The sequence below is a fragment of the Passer montanus genome, unplaced genomic scaffold (assembly GCF_014805655.1).
Source record: "Passer montanus isolate IOZ18808 unplaced genomic scaffold, ASM1480565v1 scaffold5, whole genome shotgun sequence".
Lineage (NCBI taxonomy): Eukaryota > Metazoa > Chordata > Aves > Passeriformes > Passeridae > Passer > Passer montanus.
The window spans coordinates 10703917-10725413 of record NW_024369929.1 but is presented as its reverse complement, the minus strand read 5'-3'; the positions used below and the strand labels follow the sequence as shown (position 1 = coordinate 10725413).

The 21497-nt window shown below is 49.4% G+C and overlaps 1 protein-coding gene across 4 annotated transcripts; it reads right to left on the bottom strand.

Moving 5' to 3' along the window:
- Positions 1–7378: 7378 nt before the first annotated feature.
- On the bottom strand, positions 7379–20907 carry DET1 (DET1 partner of COP1 E3 ubiquitin ligase). Of its 4 annotated transcripts, none has more exons than XM_039722947.1 (5): positions 20833–20907; positions 19048–20156; positions 15820–16010; positions 13893–14084; positions 7379–10113 (listed from the first exon to the last, which is right to left on the bottom strand). In XM_039722947.1, the coding sequence occupies exons 2-5, from the start codon at positions 20128–20130 to the stop codon at positions 9924–9926; spliced, it is 1656 nt and encodes a 551-aa protein (XP_039578881.1). In that variant the 5' UTR covers positions 20131–20156; positions 20833–20907; the 3' UTR covers positions 7379–9923. The 4 variants fall into 4 exon arrangements, with proteins under 4 accessions (XP_039578881.1, XP_039578880.1, XP_039578879.1 ...); XM_039722946.1 differs by having other exon boundaries at positions 19048–20178; positions 20833–20858; XM_039722945.1 differs by having other exon boundaries at positions 7380–10113; positions 19048–20178; positions 20618–20906.
- Between the last annotated feature and the right edge of the window lie 590 nt (positions 20908–21497).

The following is a 21497-nucleotide window of genomic DNA, read 5'->3' as shown; positions in this document are numbered from 1 at the left end:
ATTCCTGGCACAGATCTGTTGCAGTGCTTTGTTTCACCCGAGCTGTACTGACCTGCCGCTGCTCTTGGCAAAGGAAAGCACCTCACTTTCTAAAGGGGCTGCTGGGATCTTGCCAGGTTTGATGCTTGCAGTCTCTTTGACCCTGCTGTGTGCACCACAAACTGGATTTTCCAGGGTCCTGGGGAAAGCAAGCAGGGGTTAGTAGTCCCAAGGAATAGTGAAATGCTGCCAAGGAGATACAAAGCACATAAGTCTTGAACTGTACCTCTGTGTATCCACAAGCAGCAGGAGCTTGTTGTGGGTCTGTGATGTATTATTGCTGTCCCAGCTCCATCCAGAATTTCTGCCAAGGAAATATGTCAGGAGCATTAAGCAGGGAAGGTAAAAGCAGTAACTGACTACAGGATTGATTTGCTGGATGGCAGAGGCGCAGTGCCTAGCAAAGGGCATCTCGCTGAAATCCCTGCTGCCAGAGAAGCCCTGGCACTATACAAGGTGCTCTGGGCAAGTGTTTCACCTGTAAACATGGTGTATTTCAACAGCAACCAGCAGTTCTATTGCAAATGCAGAATCTTCCTTTCTATTATTTCTCATTCTGTCATTCCTCTGTAGTTTCTTAAATTGCATAGTTAACTATTTTCTTCCTCTTTAGAGAAAGGGTACCATAGCAACAAGGCAGTGAACCTCCTTCATGGGGCTGAATGGCATACAGCAGGTTTTGAAAGAAATCAGTCTGCTTAGAAAAGCCTGTTGAGTTGCATTTGACAGGAGAAAACAAGATTCAGACAAATATACTTTAGTCCAACTCTGAATTTGAAGGGAGGGTAGGTGATCTTAAAGGGAACTTCCTTGAGCTGTCACAGTTTTGACAGTGAGGAAGAGAGACTCTTCCATAGATGTTTGCCACACTAGTAGACTTTCCCCCTCACTCCAGAAATACGGCTGCACTAGGGACTTAATATTCTGGTTTTTAAGAAGATAGCAGGTCAGCCATAAACTGGCAAGTGAACTTGGTATGCAGTCAGCTGGCTGGGGAAGGGGTGTATGATGTGGTTACAGCAAGGCTGGGCTGCTGTCTGCCCAGCACAGCAACCAGCCTGACAAAGGAGGGGCACCAGGCTGTACCAGCAGGTTTGTCTACCACATAGAAGACCAAACAGTGCTGTTCTCTACCACAGCCTGTTCATTGCACCAATGCAGAGGTGCCCAAGTCACATGAAGATGGTGGAATAAATTGAAAAGTAAAATTGTGAAGAGATCTGTGCTCCTCCTGGAATTCAGGAAAGAGTATGTGTAAAAAGTGAATCAAGAGTCAGAAAACAACAAGAATAAATCTTCATCTTACCCACACTTCAAATCAAGGCTGTGTCATCTGTAAAGGCCACTCTTAGACACTCTTGGTTTCTGGGTGTTTGTGAAGGTTTTAGGAGGTCTGCCAGTGCATCACCACTGCCTATACAGTGGGAAGCTTTATGCCCCTCCCTGCCCTGCCTATTTCTCATAGCTACCCCCACTTCTTCCTTTGACTGGCAGTCCTGTAGCACCCTCTGAGCTGAACAGAAGAGGCTGATGCTGTTCTCCATGGCTCAGTGGCTGGGATCTGTACAGTATGATGCAGATCTTCCAGACCCCCAGCTCCCTGTACTCTGAACTCCCCAGCACAGTACTTCAGTTGTACAGCTCTATACTAAAATCACGTTTTCCATCCACCTTCTCTCCTGCCCTGATGGAGCACTCCCAAAACCATGTCCTAACTTAGTGCACAGTCTGAGCTGTTTATCCTGCAGCACATCCTGGGACTCTGGGGCAGTCAGTGAGGTGAGGGAGCACAGCTGCACAAAGCAAGGGCTGGGGTTCTCCTTTCTGAACACACTGTACAGTAGAAGGCTTAAAATTCTATTGTGGTTTGTGTTGCAGGGAATTAATAGACACCAATAGTGCTTAACGATTTCCTTACCCTTCAAATGAAACTATTAATTAAGGGCCTGGTTTTAGTCAGCCACTGGTGTTTACGAGTTCTAATTGCTTTTCTTGGCATCTGGGTGGAAAGCTGTTTTCTACTGGCTCACATTCCTCCTGAGCAGCAATTACTTTATTTGTCAGTAGCATGGCCACAGCATTAGCACTCTCATTAGGGTCATATCCTCTCCCTCTGGGCTTCCCTGTTGCTTTTGGACATTTTGCTCTCCATTCCCTCCTAACTTTTGATTCCCTACACTCAAAGATGACTTTTTTCTGAGAAACAATCTCAGAAATTGCTGCTGGCTGCAAAGCTTCATCCTGGTTCATCCCTGGCCTTTCCTAGGATTCTGCCTTCCGTTCTAAATAAATGGTCACATGGACCTCTCTCCATTGTATCCCTGTAAATCCCTGTGGAAAACACAGAACAGTCTCCTGACTTACAGATAAAATGCTGCCTCAGGTCTGTTTACCCCTTACTGAGTGCTACACTACCTTGGGGAGTTAGTCTAACTCGGTTACCCTTCCTTTGGACCTGGGATGGCACCTGGTGGCCTGGAAAAACAGCCCTCAGCCATCTCCCTAATAGTGTATTATTCTGCAAAGAGGAATTACTTCCCTATCCCCAGCAACAAGGACCTTCTGCCCAGAGCTGCAGCTTTATCTGCTGAATTGGTGATTTACTATTTCTTCCATGAGCATCTCAGTGACAAGAGTCAGGCAGCCAATTTGGATCCCTTTGTGAGATTCAATTAAACCACAAAGTGATGTCAGTGTCCTTTAACAGCTGACTGTACACACAAGCAGGCAAGGAGGAGGGGAAGAAGGGGACAGACCCTGCAGTGCTAATAAACTGTAGCAGCAGGGGTGGCTTACGGCAGCCCGGCTGCAGCTGTTAAAGACATCTGTGCAGGTTTTGCTGGCTTTCCCTCTGGTGTGGGAATACCTGGCTCGAGATGTGCACAAAGAAGGTCACTGAGTAGGTGTTTATAACCCTAAAGCACCCCCGGGAGTTTTGAAGAAGTAGCAGTTCAAATCAGGTTATGTTTTTGCACTCAGACTTCGGCAGATAATCACGGTGCTGCTTTCATGCCTGGCATCCCCACCTGGCCCCTCTTCCCCTCCAACCTCAGCCCATGACCTCTCAGACCAAAAAGAGATAGAGGGCCCTCGGATTGGTTTTGTGCTTTCCCAATGTTCTCCTCTCCCTGAAGAGGCATTAATGGGTACTCGATGGCAGCAGGAGCTGCTCAGAGGTTTTACTAATGAACAGCCTAAGAGCATCCAAGTCCCCACACTGATGGCAAAACAGGACTGCAGGGTCCTCATGGGGAGATGTAGAGGGGAGCCAAGCCTCGATGTTATTTGGTTTTTTTTAAAACCACTCACACCTCCTCTGCTGAGTTCTCCAAGCTTCCCCTGCACTAGTGCCACTTGGCAGGGTCCTCTAATTTCTCCATAGCCTATAACCCTCATCCTGTGCCCACATCTACTGAGAGTGGAGGCTGTGCACCTGGATCCAAACATCTCGGCAGCTCTGGAGCCCTAACAGCCATTGCCTGGGAAAGCTGCTTCCAGCAGCAACCTCACTGCTTGTTTTTTCTAAAAAAAAAGTAAGCAGAAGGGAGAAAGGATTGGGCACAAGGGGCTCCTCTGCACAGCAGCAGGCCAGGCTTCCCACCCACACAGGGCTCCAGGTAACAAGTAAAACTTGGGGCCCCAGGCAGAAGAATGACATATTTCACCCACCAGTCTCCCATCCTCTGCCCCCTCTGCAGGGAGGGGAAATAGGACTCATCTCTTCATGCACCAGCCTGCAGGCACAGACCTTGCTCTCCTAATTGCCAGCCAGGCTCTCACACAGCCCCTTGGCAAGATCTGGGCACTGCCTTTCATTCTGCTCCTGCCAAATCCACAGGAATAGCAATTTCCTGACCTGCCAGGGTCAACCTGACCAAGAAATGCAAATTACTGTAGACTGGTAAGCCCTGTGGACTTCTTAGTAAGGCTGATGGCTGGAAAGCAGCTTTCTCCAGCACAGGAAGATGCTGTGGGACAATCTGTCCCTGGACATGTTTGTAAAACCAGCCCTGTTTGCCAAAATCTGTCCAAAGAAGTGATGCTGCCTGGGGAGATCCCCTTCCAAGTGATCCTGCAGCCAAGAGACACAGTCACCAAAGGGCCAGGGTAAATCTGGAACAAGCCCTGCTTGGCCACAAGCAGCTGCACAGCAGAGCTGCTCTCCCCAGCCCTTATCAGAGCCAGCAGATCAGCACCAACATCACCTTCAAACCTGAGCCCTCTCTGGGGAAGCAGCGACGGGGGGATTTAAGGGGTAGGAGGCAGGATGAGCAGAGATTAACTCAGACTTTGCTGCCCAAAGCCAGACAGGCTGCACTGCACAATCATGCTGTCGAGATGACATTTGCCTGTCCTATGTTACAGGAGACCCTGTTTAGCTGCCAGTTGCTCCTTTTTCCTTACAAAGAGGGATTTTACAAGCATTAAGTACTAACCAGCCAGGGGTGAACCAGTGACCTACCTACGCTGCTGCAGGTATCAGCGCAGATAATCTGGACCTTACCCTGACTTCAGGACCCGCCCCAAAAAAATAGGGCAGCAGCAATGAAAATTATCCATCACGGTCAGAGACAAGGGAGCACGTGCTGGCTCTGCACTGGGGGCAGTGCCAGCGCCTTGGGAAGGGAGTCCCACACGCAGGGACAGTGCCAGCACTGCAGTAACCCACAGGGCGTGTGTGCAGCCCCGCAGCTCGGGCCAAGGCTGCCTGCTGGTCGGCACAGAGGTGCTGGTGCCCCTCACCTTTCGGGGCTGGCCATTTGAACAGCTCTCCGCAGGCGGCTGGCGGGCACAGCAAGGCCGTTTCCATGCGGATGGGCTGCTGCTCCCCGTTGCTGTGGCGACGGCACTGGGCGCCAGCAGGTCGGAGGCGGGAGGGCGAGGATCGAGGATCGTATCTCCGCGGAGCTCACCAAGGGCACCGGGTACATCTAATCCGGCACTGCTCCATTTTAGGCCTCCGAGGAGCTATCAAATGACCAGCTCAGCGGCAGCGAGCAGGCACTCACAGGGATGCAGCGCTGCCCACCGCTCTTAACAACACCCTAAAATCACATCCAACAGCAGCCAGATGGCCCTGGCAGGGCTTCCCGGCTACCTGCCTGGTTCTCACCCCTCCAAGCCCCTTAAGCAACTGGTCCCATACATCCCAGCTCCAGCAGCCCCAGGGCTCCAGCCCAGGGCTGATGTCAGCGCCGCCAGGGCACCCCCACCTGCCCCGTCCAAGGTGACCAGAAACTGCTGCCCAGTCAGGCACTGGGACAGTTCCCAAGGGGAGCACAGAACTGCCACAACATGGATTCCTCCACAGCTTTCTCCTTTCAACCAGGCTTAGCCCAAGGCTGCTTTTACTGTCTAGGGTAGGGCTGGGGTTAGGGTCCTGCCTAGGGTTAGGGTTCCGAAAACCACAAAGCCCAGAGCTCCAGGCACACTGCAGCCTTGGGCTAAGGCTGGGTCAAAGGAGAAAGCCGTGGAGGAAGCAATGTTTTGGCAGTTCTGTGTTCCCCTTGGCATGCCTTTTGTAGCTGCAGTGTGCTTGGAGCTCTGGGCTTTGTGGTTTTCAGAACCCTAACCATGGGTGAGGGAGTAAAAGGTGCATGGGGGTGAGGCTGGTGCCAAGCAGAAAGGTGGGGAGCAAGGAAAACAATTAAAAATAATAAGCCATTTCATCATTCCCTCCTCCACAGGATTATTTTATCAGAAAAGCTTTAATAACCATGTAATAAGACAAGGAAGCACAAGATTCAGGCACATCAAGGACACAGACTCTGAAGCTTGCATAGCAAGGATGAAGTAAACCCACAAAATCCTGTTCCATTGTCCATAGGATATCCATTTGCTCTGCAGCATGTACCTATCTGATCAAGGCTCCCAGTAGGACAACAGCTGTGAGAGGGTCACATGTCTCATTGCTGTGCCTTTACCATCTCTCTGCCCGCTGCCCTAAGAGATCCTTGCAGGAAAAGCCGGCAGAAAAACAGCAAGGCCAATCATAAAGAAGAAAAACAAAGGGATTTCTTAAAGCATCAGAAATCTGATTCTGCTAGCTGGGTCAAAATGACCAAGGGAAGAGCTTAATAGATGCAGCACCTGAGCAAAAGGAAGGTCCTTTCAGTACACACAGGCAGCTAAATCAGGGCCAGCCATGAGCACTGGAAGGTTAATTGATAGGAGTCTTTAGTAGGGACACATCTTAAACCTATCCATACCTTTGACTCTAATGGGATTTCTGTGCCTTGCAGTCTAATGCCATTTATACAAGAAATAATGCAGCTGTCCTGCTTTCACTACTTTTATTTTCTTAAAGCAAAGGCAGCACAAGAAATAACAAAAGATGGGATTTCGCTGCCAGTCAAACACGGTTTCCAGCTCAAGCATCTCCTCCTCACTTAGTGCCTATCTGAAAAGCCACGGGCTCAAGAGCTTTCTGGTGTGCTCAAGGTTTGCACAGGAAAGCATCTGAGAAATGGAGGAAAGGTTCAAAGGAAAATCACTTTCATGCTCAAGATGCAGACGGTTAGAGGAATTAGCACAAACAGGGATGCTGCAGAGTTCTCAGCCAGATTGCTCTGCAAAGAGGCAGGGAGCAGCACATGGAAAATCTGAGTGTCTCAGCACAACCTAAGAGCAGTGGACAGGCTGCTCTGCCAAGCAAGGTGTGTTCAGCTTTGTGCTGGTTTTGGCTGGGGCAGCTACAGAGGATGGGGCCCTGCTTTCCTGGAGATAGCTAAACACCTGCCAGACCATGTGAAGTGGGAATTAATTCCTTGTTTTGCTTTGCTTGCATGTGGCTTTTGCTTTACCCATTAATCAGTGTTTTATCTCAACCCACCAGTCTTCTCACTTTTACTCTCCTGATTCCCTCCACAATCCCACTGATGAGGAGTGAGCTGCCAGCTGGGGTTAAACCACAACAAGCTTTCATCCCTTGATCGTGCAGAAAATGACCAAAAGATTAGATAAATGCTGAAAATGGAATAAAGGAAGAGTCCATGAGTACAAGCTGGGCTAGTAATAATAAGCAAAGGGGAGAATGTAATCAAGAATTCCTCTCCCAGCATTAGTTCATGTAGACAAGAATTTCAGAAATCTGCAGGAACTACAGAAATGCCTCAGGTGGGAACATTCTTAAGGACACTTGTACTCCAAGTGCCAGGAAGAGGCAGCATCTTCCTGCCATCTCTTCTTAGTGAAGGAATTCCCATCTCTACCATTCAGCTTTTTAGAAGACAAAGACAATAAATCAGACTTTTAAAGCAAATTCTGTTTATTATGTTTTTGTCTGGTGTTGCTTACAAATCTTTACCCTAACCTAGGAAAAATATCAGGTAGAAAATATCTCCCCTTTTCTCCCACCCTCCCCACCACATACACTTTTTGTTTCTTAAATAAGAGCATCAAAATTTCAAGCATGAGAGACTTTTCTTTCCATACATTTCTGTAACAAAATTAACTCTGTTGTTGATATAAAATGCAGCAGCCAAGACCAGAGGATCTGCTATGCTACTCCAAGGCAATTAGTACCCAGTATGATCAGTTTGTCTGCAAACATAATAAGAAAATACTTAGCACTTATCCAGCACTTTTTATCCATGAATCTCAAAGTGTTTTACAAAAGCTGAAAATATGTTTTTGGCCTCATTTACAGAGAAGAAAACACCAGCTGGAGAAGGAAGAGCTTTGCCCCCAGCCTCAGAATTTAATAGCAGAGCTAAGAACAGATCTCTTTCTCAGCCCCAAGTCCAGCAATCCATGCCACACTCTCTGCTTCACAGAGGGAAGCCTGAATTTGGCAAAAGCCCCTACTACAGAAATGCTGACGTTTATATTTTTGCCACTGAAAAAAGAGTCTCAATGGAGATCTGACAGCTAATTTAGTAAGCACTGACTTCCTGAGGCTGTGACACCAAGGAGTAAACAGAGCCTCAGATGGAGCAGCTGGAAGCTTGGGGGGGAAAAAAAAGTCTCATACTGAAGTGCGAACAGCTGTGAGAGTGGTGCAGAGGGAGGTAAATCCATGATCTACAGTGTGCAAACGATTCTCCACTTGGAGCTTTAATTGAATGTTTGAGGAACAGATCACAGGATAAAACCCTAAAACCTTGACAAATAGTGTTATTAGATGAGAGGAACCTGCAGCTAAAGCACTGACACCTCCTCTGTTAGCAGTCTCCTGACCCGCCGGCACTCCTGACAGACCTGAGACACCAACAGTGCAAACACCAGGAAAAGAGCAGTAAAATGCAATGTCTTGCCTAGAAATAATGTATAGCAAGGCCAGGAGAGAAGTACAGTGAGGCAGAGAGCAAAGGCTGATTCAAGGACCCCAGGACACCTTTAACTTTGAGGTCCACCACTCATACCATGAGCAGGCACCCCCACCCACGCAGCTCTTCTCCAATGCACCACCAGCAAAATGAATGCATGACTCCAACACTCCTCTTCACAGGCAGGTGGCCACAGCACATCACCCACAGCTCATTTTGGTCCAATTAAGACACCCACAGGGTCCTTTAACGGAGAGGGTCTCCTGTGTATTAGCACCAATTTTCTATTGCCCCCACTGTACTTCCTGAAGGAATGGGACAAGAACAGGCTCCAGCTTCTGATGGAGCACATGGTGATGCTGGGATGGTTGTGCTGCCTGGCAGCAGTCATAAACCAGCTCTCATATAAAAACTCCCAAATGCTGGCCTACAACCAAAACCTCAATTTTTAAGAGAGAAGGGCAGGCCAGCATTCTCAACAGCCTACAGTGGGAGGTAATTACACCCAGGAGCTTAATTTATCAGCAGCATGGTCCAGCCAACACTGCCACACTGGCCAGCTGTGCTCTGAAGCCTGGAAACAGCATCTGGGTTCTCACAGAGAACAGTGTATCAAACAGAGATAAGCAACCTAAGTCAACAAGCTCATCTCTAGACTGCCCACCCACAGCAGTGAACATGAATTCAGCTCTCCACCCTTCTTCCTGGGCAAATCCTACGCATTTTCTACGCTGGTACTCCAACACACAGGAAGGTGCCAGCAGCTGGGTGTCCATGTTCTCAGCAGCAGAACCTGCAGATGGCCATGAGGATTAACCTCCATGCTGCTGAAGAGTCCTTCTGACACGACAAAGGAGCTGCTGTTGCTCCCCACACCCATCTTCCTCCTGCACCCACCTCCTCGTGTGTTACAGACACAACCAGCTGCCCTGGCCTGCTGGTGTAGCACCACCTCTCACTTAGGAGCTTTTACTAAGGCACAAAGATTAAGTGACTTGCATAAGGATCAGGAGCACACCTCATGTCTCTCAACTGTAGTGATTTCTCACACCTTTTTTTTCCCTGACCTCTTGCATATTAAAATGACATGAGTAGATTGTGTGGATGAGAGCAGGATCTCATCTCCCTAGCAATTCTGAAGAAACAAATGGGTAGCTGTATCCAAGCCCCCCCCATGGCTCCCATCCCTTCCCTCTGTGACAGGTCATTTGTCCAACACGGTAGGAGAGAACCAGTGCAGAAGGGAGTGCTCCACAAGTGTGATGCAATGCTCCACCTCTGCCATCCTAAGACCCAAGCAGGACAGGAAACAGCCATGCCGGAGAAACCAGGAAATTAACCTCAGCTATGCATTGCTCATCAACAGGAGCAGGGAAGGACAGCAGGGGGATCTCCACAGTACAAACAGGGTCAGAAGAAGCCCCCCCCGCCCCCATAACTGGAGTGGATCAGCTTTCCACAGCTGAGCTTGAACGCCTTGCAAGATGGTGCTGGTAGGAGCTCCCAGGTGAGGCTTCTTTCCACGAGCAACGGTTTGGTCTCCCAGAGGGGTGAGGGCCTGGCTTTGGTGCACCCGTGGCAGAGGCCCAGCACCAAGGAGAGCAGCCCCGAGTGCCTCTAGGTGCAGCTGTGCCTCATGTGGAAGTTGACGACGTACTCGGCGTTGGTGCGCTGCACCGAGATGGCGAAGGGCTCGAAGGGGTGGAAGGTGAAGGCCACCAGGCGCCGCACCGTGTGATTGATGGGGCGCCCCAGGAGGCCCGCCTGGATCTCAAACTTCAGCAGGCCAGAGTCACGAGCGTAAAATCTGAAAGGAAGAGAAAGGCAATTACGGCTGTTCCCGACTATTGACTTTGCCATCTGCGCTCTTTGCACGCAGAGACAAGCGCCTTGTTCGAGCTCTGGTGCTCCCTGAAGAGCAGAAGGTCCTTAGCTGGGTGCCTGGCTCTTGGCGTCGCAGGGAAGTCCCTCTCAGGGCAGTTGTTTTCCACTGTCTAGAAAAACATCACTTTTATTTTATTATTAGCAATGAGAAAACTCTGCCTGTCACTTTGAGGGACAAAGCTGACTTCACAAGAGGGGGTCAGTTCGGTTCAGTGCTGGCTCTCCATCCTCTCTCTCTGACTTCACAAGAGGGAGTCAGTTCGGTTCAGTGCTGGCTCTCCATCCTCTCTTAATGCAAGCTGCTCCCCTTGATCCCTAAGGCAGATATACTGCACAGAACTGAGCTCCCCTCCCTTAGCAATGGCCTTCACTGAGAGTGTCAGGCCACCCTTTCCTCCTCATGGTACTGCCAGTGAAGGCTTTACACTGCTGTCCTTGTGCCTGTTCAGTCAAGGAAGTCGCCACAACCCTGCTCAAGGGTGCCATGCTGTAGTGTACAGCTGAAGCAAGGCTTTGCAATTCATTTTTGACTGCCACCAATAAAGCATTAATGAGACAGGCTGTGCAGGAGGTACCTGATGAATTGGATTCAACAACTACAGCAAGGACACAGGTCAAGGAAAACCTTATGACTTTCTGCTGTCACGCACACACCTGCCTGTGGGTCAAGCTCATACGCATCTCCAAACAGGTGAGCTCTGGAACACATCTCCAGCACAGAGGGAACATTTTCAGGGGGATGAGACAAACAGCACTGAAGAGACAGGTGAGTCCAGGGAAGCTCTTTGCTTTCTGAACCTCCCCTGCACACTCTGTGTAACTGACATAAATCCAGGTAACACCACTGTCCTCTGCTGCTGTCAGAACACAGGACTCTGTGTGAGGATCCCACCCTCCCTGAGACTTTGGAAAAGGCTTCTGGGTTGTAGTGCTGGAGGTTTCTGGATGTGATACCTTCACCAAGTAGCTGGGCTCTAACTCAAGTCGTCCCCCTGAAGTTGTCTCTGTTTGTTAGACCATTTTCATTAGACCTTTTCCAACTTCAGGCACAGAATTGCCATTATGCCTCCCAGCTGTTTTCTTTTCCACCAACACTTAGTGCATGTGGGTATTTTGCATTTTCCTCTGATTTTAACTCCAAGAATGCTTTTAATGTCTGAGCACATCTCCCCCCTGCCAGCAATACGATGCACTCAGCTCTCAGCCTGGAAGAACGGATGATGACAGATACCAGCGATGCTGTTTCAGGAGCAGACATACTCCACATTTTAACAACACAGCCTATTGAGAACCTCATGTTCTTCCTGGAGGGCCACTCTCCTCTCCCTTCCTCTGAATCAAAGTGCCAGCCAGCCCTGCCTGAAAATTGCACACAAGAACCCAGCAAGAGAGTCACAATCTTGGTATTTGGCTTTTCAAAAAGCCCTTTCCCTCCTACACAAGGCTGGGTATGCAGAGGGTCATTCTTTAAATAAAGCACAGTCCCCCATCTGTTCCTCTCTCCCCCAATTCACAACAATTTACTACTCAAGATGAAGCTCCCTGTAATCTTAAAGATGTGCTCAGTTTGGTATTTTTAAATGTATTTTTAAAAGTGCTCTGCAATCAGAGGCCATTTCCATGGGCTCTCATTCTGGGGATAAATTAGGCACTGCAATATAAAATTGTATGTCAACAGAAACAGCAAGACCAGCCTTTTCAAACCGTAGGGAAATGGAAGATTTATCTGCAGACCAATTCTTTGGTTAAATGGCTCCTTATTAGCCATCTAGATGGATTTTAGAGACCCCCTGCTATAGGCAGAGCTGTGTTAGAGCCTCTTCCCTCAAGTGCCATCATTTCACCCATTGAATATCTCTTCAGACCTCCTGAAAAGAGACTGGAAGGCGGTGGTGATGGGGAACCTAAAGTCCTTCCCACCTAACAGCAAACAACCACTGGTCTCTTAAGTAGGCAGAATTGAACCTTCTGGGATGCAGAAAAGTACTAAGGGTTAAAAGAACACAGTGCACAGAAATATTGAATTGATGAGGAAAAGGTCTGGAAGCCTTCCTAGCGTACACATCGTGCCAGGAAACTGCACACAGATTATAACAACCTTAGCTACTGAAGGGTTTTCCATTCCAGACAATTACAGGACTTACATTACAGATCCTATGGTTCCTCATTTCCAAGCCCTCTAACCCCAACAGGCAGCTGGCATTATTTTATTAATCCCTTTGTTTTGCATGTGAGAACCACAGCAGCACTATTTCAGCTACTGAATGGTTAAGGTTAGCGCCTCATCTTCTGCTTACTTTCCAAAAACCAGGAGCCCCACTGCTCCCAGGCTCTATTCAAGTCCTAATTGACTCTGCACAGCTTTGAGCTTTAAAAGCTCTGGCTCTGAAACGCTGGTTTGCTCAGGGGAGGGAGGGAAGGTGGCACTTGGCTTTGTTTACTACAAAGGCTCCACCGCAGCACATGACTGCGGTTCTGCTGCCTTTTGTCCGCGGGAGCCCAGCGCAGGTTGGCGCTGGCAGACAACTGCCACCCTGCAAGTTTTCCCAACGTCAAGCATGACAAGGGGGAAAAGGGCAGGCTTTCTTTGCAGATAACATGGAAGCTGGAGATCAAACCAAATCATACAGGCAGAAGAATCAATTAAATATACATAATTTGGGAATTGAGAGCGCAGGAATAATCAGAAGTTCCCCGCCACCTGAGTCAGGGCCAGGGGAGATATGAAACCACTTTTTGAGAATGCATTGATGAAAATAAAGTTGGGAAGCGATCCAGAATGATCTCCCTAGGCTACTGAGCCCCCATCATGTGTGCAGTCACTAAACAAAGCACTCAGGCACTGAAGGCTCTCTTTGTTTTCAGAGCATAGGTTTGCTTCTGCAGTACTAGGAGCAGAAAGACTATTCTGCCTGGGTAACTCGAGCTCTTTGAGCCTGTCAAGCTGCAGATGTTGGATTTTTAACCACTAACTCTTGCAGCCATGGTTGCAGCCAACAAAAAGAAATAAACAGTCCTGATATTTCTTTAAGAAGCATTGCAAACCTCCTTATTTTCAAGCTCAGACTTACTCCCTCTGGCAGCATTGGAGACTCAGATGGAAGAGGCACAGAATGGCCCTGACACCTGGCTAAAATTCCTACTACAGACAGGAATTTCCTGCAGATCAGAGAGAGAAGGGAGTATGACAAGGAGTACAGCTCCCAGGGTGAGAACAGTAAACAAGGGAAGTCTGAAAACAGCTCAGTCAATACCACAAGCTTTCTGAGTAACACCTAGCCCAGATACTATTTTATTCACAGGACAAACCAGACAATCCTTGCCAACTAAACCCACATGCTCAGAGAGGATCCTTCCAGCATAGGAAAGCAGACATCAGAGCTGTATCACTTTGCAACCCAAACACAACGGCAGCACAGCAAGAAGAGGAGGAGGAACAAGACCATTCATATGGAAAAGGCTGAGACTTCACCACCCAAACCTTCCCCAGAGCAGCTCAGCAAGGAAACATGAAGAGCCCTCCCACACATCCACATTACTGTAAAGGAGAGGGGCCAAGTTTTGTGAAATAAATCCCCCGGTGAAAGAATTTCCTAAGAAAAAGGCTTCCATCTACTCCCTTTTCTGCACACGTGATCCCCCGTGGCAGAGGTGATTCACAGCGACTCCTTGCACTCTCTCCTCACATACAGCTCCCCATACCTTATGGGGTGATCACCACAGGTCTTGGGCCGCTCCATGACTGACACCCACTTGTCATCGTAGCTGAAAAGGGACAGGTCGAGGTAGGGGCTGCCGCTGTAGGACTGGGCACTGATGGGGAGCTGCCCCAGCAGCCGCCGCACGGCCTCCGTGTGCCCTCCGTACTTGGCGTTCACAATCGTGTCTTTGAACCTGCAGCAAACCAAGAGACACCTTTTGTTCACAAAGGCCACGGCTGAACAGCACATCTTAAACAAACTAAGCAGGTAAACTGGAAGGGAAAGAAAACAGCTGCAGTGTAAAAACTGAAAGAGCTCATTTCCAAAGATGTATCACAGTGATTCAAACATCAACCAGTTCTGCTAACCTTTTCATCCTCCCTTATCATTACTGTCTCACTCAGAATGTCCAGAGTGACAGAAGGATAAGAATGTGCCTACCCACAACATCTAGGCCCAGCTGCTCTGCAGTACAGGAAATTAACAGGATCAGAAACAGGGAGAGATGGATTAGCAGTTTATCAGTCAATCCAAGCTTTACCACAAAGCCTGGAAACAGCATGAGCAAAAGCCAGGGGGCTTTCACAGTAACAGCTGACCCTTAACGTTGACTTGACAATCCTTCTCTCTCCACCCATTGTTTTAAATGCATAAAGGGAGAAACCTTAGATGAAGAAGGACCTTGATGAGGAGCATAAAGCTCTCCAGAAACTACAGTGAGCTGAAAGTTCTTCCTGGTGTCCAGCCACCCATTGTTTTAAATGCATAAAGGGAGAAACCTTAGATGAAGAAGGACCTTGATGAGGAGCATAAAGCTCTCCAGAAACTACAGTGAGCTGAAAGTTCTTCCTGGTGGAGAGATTAACACAAACTGGATTTCTCCTTCCAAGTAAAATTTGAAGCTTACATGTGCAAGAACAGTCAGATCAACTGCAGGGACAATAAGGAAGGTAAACACTCATCCAGAAGCCAGCTCACTGTGGACTATGTTTTATGGTAGTTTGCTGTGGAAGTTACAACACTCCTGTTACAGGCCCTTGTAGCAAGGGGATGGAAAGACTCTCCTTTTTACTTTAACAAAAGGCAGAAGTTGTTCTTCATGAGTCTTCAATGAGTTCTCTCATTCTCTCTCCCATTAAGCACTACGGATTTCCTGACAGGTTGCTCTAGAAAGTTACAGACATAGTCAATTTCATCAGACTTATATGACATCAGCCTAAAGTCAACAGAAGCTTGATGCCCATAAGTGGATGGCAAGCACTTTGGAGGAGGAGAAACAAGTCACTGGAAGAACAAAACACCCTGAGTCACAACAAAATTTTCCTAGAGAAATAACACACTCTGCCTCATTAAAATCACATCTGACTGTTAAAGCATATTCTAGAAACCCATGTTATTTTGGTATTTTGTTCAGCTTTCACAACAGATGTAAGCAGATGAGTTTCCCTTCTCCAAGTACAGTGATGAGAACCACGAGCTGGTGACTGATGTTGAGGAAATGCTACAGAACACAGTTTGGTACACGCTAAATTCAGAGAATGTCACTTGGCAAAACACACTCATGCTAGCTCCTTGACAAATCATATCTTCAGGGACCAAAGCTACTGGGCAATAACACTTTAATAACCTCCAAAACAGTTACTGCTCAAGGAGAGACAGAAACATCTTTCTCTCAAAATTCCTTTCCTTTCTTCTAAGCAGCAGTTTGCAACTGCTTTGTTCCTTCCTCTAACAAGGTAAATGCTGTGGAATATAAAATCAGATGCATCAGGCTGCAAGATGAACTATGTATAGTCCTGACCCTTGCACCACCTGGCAAAGGGGGCCAAAGGAACTGGTTTTCTCAGGGTTGGTATTTGATACTGGCCTTCAGCAGTCGGGGCTGAGCGCGTGTCTATACGGAATAAAGCATGCTCCGAATGGCTCACCGGCGCTGGATCTGCCTCGCAAAGTTGTTGCTGGAAGCTGAGCAGGGGAACTGGACGGCCTCACTGTGCAGGGTGGCATTCCTGAAGAGGTCACAGAAGTTCTCAAACAGCTCCAGCAGCTCATCAGATGTGTTCTCAAACACAGCAATGACCTCTGTGGTCACCATGTTGTACACAACGAAGAACGAGGGCTGGGGAGAGAGGCAGAGGTTACCCAGGAGAGCAGAGGTGGGGAAGCTGTCCCTTCCTTCTCCCCACATCACACCACAGACCCTATCCAAATTTCTCCACAGCACAGGAGAATCCTACATCCTCACACTAATCCACTCTCCTGTTGGAATGCCTCAACATGTAGCCAATTATCCAACTTTCAGCTGTGATTATTTAAGAAAACTTAATGGGCTTCCAATTTTTCAACTCAAACTAGATGCAACCATACTATTTTCTCTTCTTCTCTGTCCTCCACCAAACCCAAAACACTTACTCAAGTGCCAAATTTAATTTTCATTCCTGCTGAACAAATTACTTCAGATCCAATGCTAGCTGGCCTTAAATTATTTTTACTTCTGCATAGATATATTATTTTCTTCCCCTTCTTAATATCTGTAACTCACAGAGATGAGCCTTTTTACCTACTGTGCACTACATCACTGGCCACAAAAAGCTGTGCCCTCCAAGTACCCTGCAAACACAGAAATTAAAATCTGAAAGGCACTGGTGACTTCTTAATGCTGACATTCTCATGCAAGATGGCCTTTGTACCATGCTGTGGACTAGCAATGGCAATGAATCCTGGCATGAATGAGCAAGAAATTGGGAAAAAAGGTGATATTGTGTCAGTGCAGCTACATCAAAGGGAGATGACATTCCCATCCCATTGGGAAAGGGCATATTTAATTACTGGTTATTAAAAGTAGCTTTCATTAGAGACAGGAGTGCTGGCACCCCAAAGTAAGAACCTGTCCCCTTCTTCAAAGGGAACTAATTCCCGTGGCATCTGGTTAAATCTTCTGTCAATAGAGGCAATTCCTAAATGCTTCACCTCCTGCTCCCAAACAATGCTCAGGGATGATGGCAGGCACTCTGCCCACCCCACCCACCTGCAAATATCACAAGGTTTGTTTGTTTTACAGCCCAAAATAAACTATGATAATAAAATCCAGCCGCCACATGTCCAAATGAAACACACAAGATGAGGTTACTCACTAGACTACTGCCTGAGGAAAAGGAAGCCCTTCTGAAATAAAGGGTTGGAGCAGAGAGAAGATAAGAGAAGACAGCAGAAGGAAAAACTATTTAAATCTCTGAAGACTGCAGGGAGTATCCTCCAATTTTAAATAAAAAAGGTCCCTTGCCAGGTTTACACAGAGACACATTTACAGGATGTCCCTGAGCAGGGAAACCCTCACTGTTTTTGCAGTGCCCGTAACACCACCCAAAGATCATCACAGCATGGGAGGCAGCAGCTGAGTGCCACAAAAACCACACAGCAATGCTGTCAAGCCTATCTACACAAGCCAAGAGCAGCAACAACCCCCCAAGCTACCTATGCAGAGCACACTCTTAAAGATCTCAAAGGATACAGTTACAAAAACCACACAACCCACAGCCATGAGCAGCAACTCCTCAACCTTCTTGGCAGAGAAGCCAGAGGGGAGAAAGGATCCTGAAACTGGATGAATCCTCATGTTCCTCGTCTGACAGACTGAAGAAAAATGGGAGCTGTAGTTATTTTGTGAGCCAAGTTTTATTCAGGAAGGCCTAATACAACATCTACCTTCAGACAGGTCTGTGGAGACTGCTCCACATCTGGAATTATCTCTGGAAGAACTGAGAAATGAGACACTTTTCCCCCAGCACAAAACTCAGCGCCTGAGGCACACTGCAAACAAACCACAAACTGCATCTTAAAGTAACCCTGGGCTGAAGAGTCGAGAGCTCCCTGCAGCAAACCAGGCACTAAACCCTACTAACCACAGCAGAGTGCAGAGCTGAGCCAGCCACAAACATTTACATCAGGGCCAGGAGCTCATTCCAGACACCAGCAACGAGCAGAACCCTGCAGATCACTTCCACAGAGCCTTCATATTTCTGAGACAGACATTCAGCTTTACACCAATCAACAGGGATTAGATAAAGCCTTACCTATTTCCTCCCAAAGCAACTCCCCCAGACAAACACCGCAGAAGAGGAAAATAAAACAAAACAAACCAGAGTCATCTCCCAGGAAGAACCAGACCAAGCCAACACAAGAACTGTTTATTTCTTCTAGGACCTAAGTCCTGGCAAAGATGTGGGGAAGAGAAGTGCATGAGAGAAAATAAACCTCTGGAATCAGACCTACATGCTGCACTGGATTTATCACAAATTCTTGCTAAATACTTTAAACAGAATAAAACCAAGCTGATTAAAGGAATAAAAATTAGCTTAAAAATTCTCTTAGGTTCACAGGGCTCAAAACGTGACCAACCACTCTAAAAGCAGTAAAAGGAGATGATCAACATGCAGGGTTGTGAAACATCTGGAGGGACCCAGCACTGACTGAGCTACATTTGCTCTAATTCTACTTCTTTAGTAATAAATTGAAAAGAGAAGCAATTGGCCCATTAGCCTGATCTAAAAGCTGCTACTCCAATTTGGAGAGATCATAAATACTACCTCTTACTGAAGCTTGAAAGACTAAGTACGTAGGCAGAGCAGAAATGGTAATTGTACCAGGGAAAATGAAGACTATTATATTTGAAAAACATGCTTGAAGATACATGAGAAAAGGGAGAGACTACCTCTGCAATTTAAATTGACTATATAAAATATCAGCTAAAATTAAATTCATTTGGGGATTTGGGGAGGGAAAGAGGATTGAGGAGGATCTGTGAGCATGAGGAACAATCCTTGGAGAAAGGAACTTGCTAACACATCATATCTTTCTCATTTTGCAGGTGAGAAGGAAGGAAGCAATGAAATTAAGAAAACAGAAGATACAGGAGTTATTCAATATCAGAAGCATCAAAAAAGACTCAGGTACTAGGGATCCTAAATAACCTCTACAGGCTCATTAAGGAGCAGCTCACAGCACTGTAATGCTTGAGCACTTGTCCCAAAGCAATGAGCAGCCTGAAGAGGGAGGCAGCATCTGAGCCACCTGGTCTAGTGGACCCCTAGCAGGGCAGCTAGAACTAGATGATGTTTAAGGCCCCTCCCAGCCCAAGCCATTCTGTGATTCTATACCTGGGAAGGATCTGTCACCCGCAGCGTGACCACGTCCTCACTTGTGTACTTGATAAACAGGTGGTTCTCATCCAAGAGCTGCATCTTCCACATGCGGAGCTGCCTCAGCTGGTCAAAGTACTGGAAGAACCTCCTTTTTGCTATAGCGCTGCCATCCTGCTCAGCCCTTCTCCACAGGTACACCAGCAGCCTGTGCTTCAGGGAGTTGATGAAGGGCTCCTTGTAAGGGTTGGCCATTCCCGTCTGCGTGTCCCGCTGCACCTCGGGGTACACGGCAGACAGGGTCAGCAGGTCATCCTCGTAGCAGAAGCGGCCGATGGTCCTCACGTCGATGAACGTCCCCTCGGGCGTTACCTGGAAGACGTGAATGGTCTGCTGCTGCACGGAGAGGATGGCCAGGATGTTCTTGTACAGGTACAGCCCCTGGTTGTGCGACAGGATGACCTTGTCGCACTTGAAGGCGCGCGTGTCGCAGAGCCTGCCCGTGTGCAGGTCGATGATGTGCAGCGAGTAGTCCTCCAGCGGGGAGCGCGGGTTGGGGGTCACGGACTCGCTGTTGCGGTACACCTCGAAGAAGGGCGGGTGCGGCTCCTCGGGCAGGTAGGCGGCCGAGCCCACGATCACGTAGCGGCAGTCATCCGTGAACAGGCTGCACTCGCGGTTCAGGTGCTCCCCGTTGGAGGCCACGTTGGTGATGTGCAGCAGCACGAAGAAGCGCTCGAAGAGCCGCCCGCGGATGTTGACGGAACGCTGGTCGTTGCCGTTGGCCAGGATCTCCCCCTCGTAGCCCTGCAGGAGGTCCTCGGCCGCCTGGCAGCCCTGGTACTCGTAGATCTCCAGCGAGGTCTGGTCGGAGGAGAAGGCGATGAAGTAGCGGCCGTCGGGGGAGAACTTGCGCAGGAAGCAGGGCGGCTTCTCCACGTTGACCACGGTGAAGTTGGGGAAGACGTTCTGGTGGAAGACGCGCACCTGGTGCCAGTGGGTGCCCGCCTTGCCCGAGCTGATGCGGCGGCGCTCCAGGCGGTGGATGACGTTCTGGTTCTGGATGCGCCGGGGCCTGATCGTGGGGGCCTCATGGTCCATGGTCAGGGCTCTACTGCATCCTCATCCTGCGGGGACAGCACACGTGCCCTGGGATGGGGGGAATTCAGGGCATGGGGAACCTGCTCACATGGAGACCCAGCACAGGGGGCTGGCTAAAAGGGACAGAGGGAGGGGGGGAATAACACGGGAGGACATGGGGAGTAATGGAAGGGACTGGGAGAAAAATCTCAGTGCAAGGCAGGAGGAAAACGCACCAGGAAAACGAGGGCAGTGCAGAGATGCCTCCAGGGCAGTCCTGCCTGCTGAACAGAGACACAGAACAAGGAGGTGAAGGACGGAGCCAGGAAAGGGCACAGGTACAGCTGGACACCAAGGGAATAAACGGTCCACTAGACCAGGAAGCCTGTGTCTGGAGGGATAAATGCAGACATGACAAGCAGCAGGCACAGGGCACAGCGTGGAAACAACGGAGGGAGCTGGGGCGAGGGGGCACAGGAGGGATCACCCGCGATGTGTCCGGGCCCACCTGCCGAGAGGGAAGCGAGGAGCTTCGGTCCCCCAGGCTGAGGAGGGACTGAGCTCCAGAGAAGCTCGGGGACAGCTGAGGGCCCGCCCGCCAAAGGTAGCTGGGATCCCAGATACTCTCCCGCTAGCCCCTGGGGTAAAGGGACACGGGGAACCGGAGTCCGCGGTGGTCTCCGCGCTGGTTTAGGACCGGGGAGAGGTCTCGGCCGCTCTCACCGCTGGGGCCGCACCGGGTCCCGTTCATGCCATGGCCGCCGCCATCTTTCGGCCACGGTACAGCGGCGGGAGGGCGCCACTGCACTTCCGCTTCCGGCCTCCGCACCAGAGAGATGGGGCCTGCCGGGCCAGAGTGCCTACAACGGCCTGGCGCGCCCCCTGGCGGCGGGAAGGAACCCCGCACCGGGCACCCCCCGCGCCCATCCTGCACCCCAGCACCCACCCTGAGCCCCCTGCACCCCAGCACCCACCCTGAGCCCCCTGCACCCCAGCACCCACCCTGCATCCATCCTGCACCCCAGCACCCACCCTGCATCCCTCCTACCCCCCAGCAGCCCCCTGCACCCCCCCACCCACCCCGCATCCATCCTGCTCCCCAGCACCCACCCTGCATCCATCCTGCACCCCAGCACCCACCCTGAGCCCCCTGGACCCACTCTGCGCCCATCCTGAACCCCAGCACCCATTCTACCTCCCCTGCAACCAAAAACCCATCCTGCACCCACACTGCACCCCCTGCACCTCCACTGCCTTCACCCACCCTGACCCCCCTGCACCCTCTGCTGCCATCCTGTACCCCTCTAGACCCATCCTGCACCCCTCCTCCACCCCGGCCGCCTCATGCCCAGCACACTCTGCAAACCCATCCAACCATCCCCAAGTCC

Bases quoted from the DNA above. Each gene is read 5' to 3' on its own strand.
- DET1 (XM_039722947.1), bottom strand. From the start codon at position 20,130: ATGGACCATGAGGCCCCCACGATCAGGCCCCGGCGCATCCAGAACCAG. The intron at 16,011-19,047 runs GTATAGAATCAC...CTCTCTCCCCAG, and splicing joins GGGTGACAGATCCTTCCCAG to CCCTCGTTCTTCGTTGTGTA. The intron at 14,085-15,819 runs GTGAGCCATTCG...GGTTTGCTGCAG, and splicing joins GCGAGGCAGATCCAGCGCCG to GTTCAAAGACACGATTGTGA.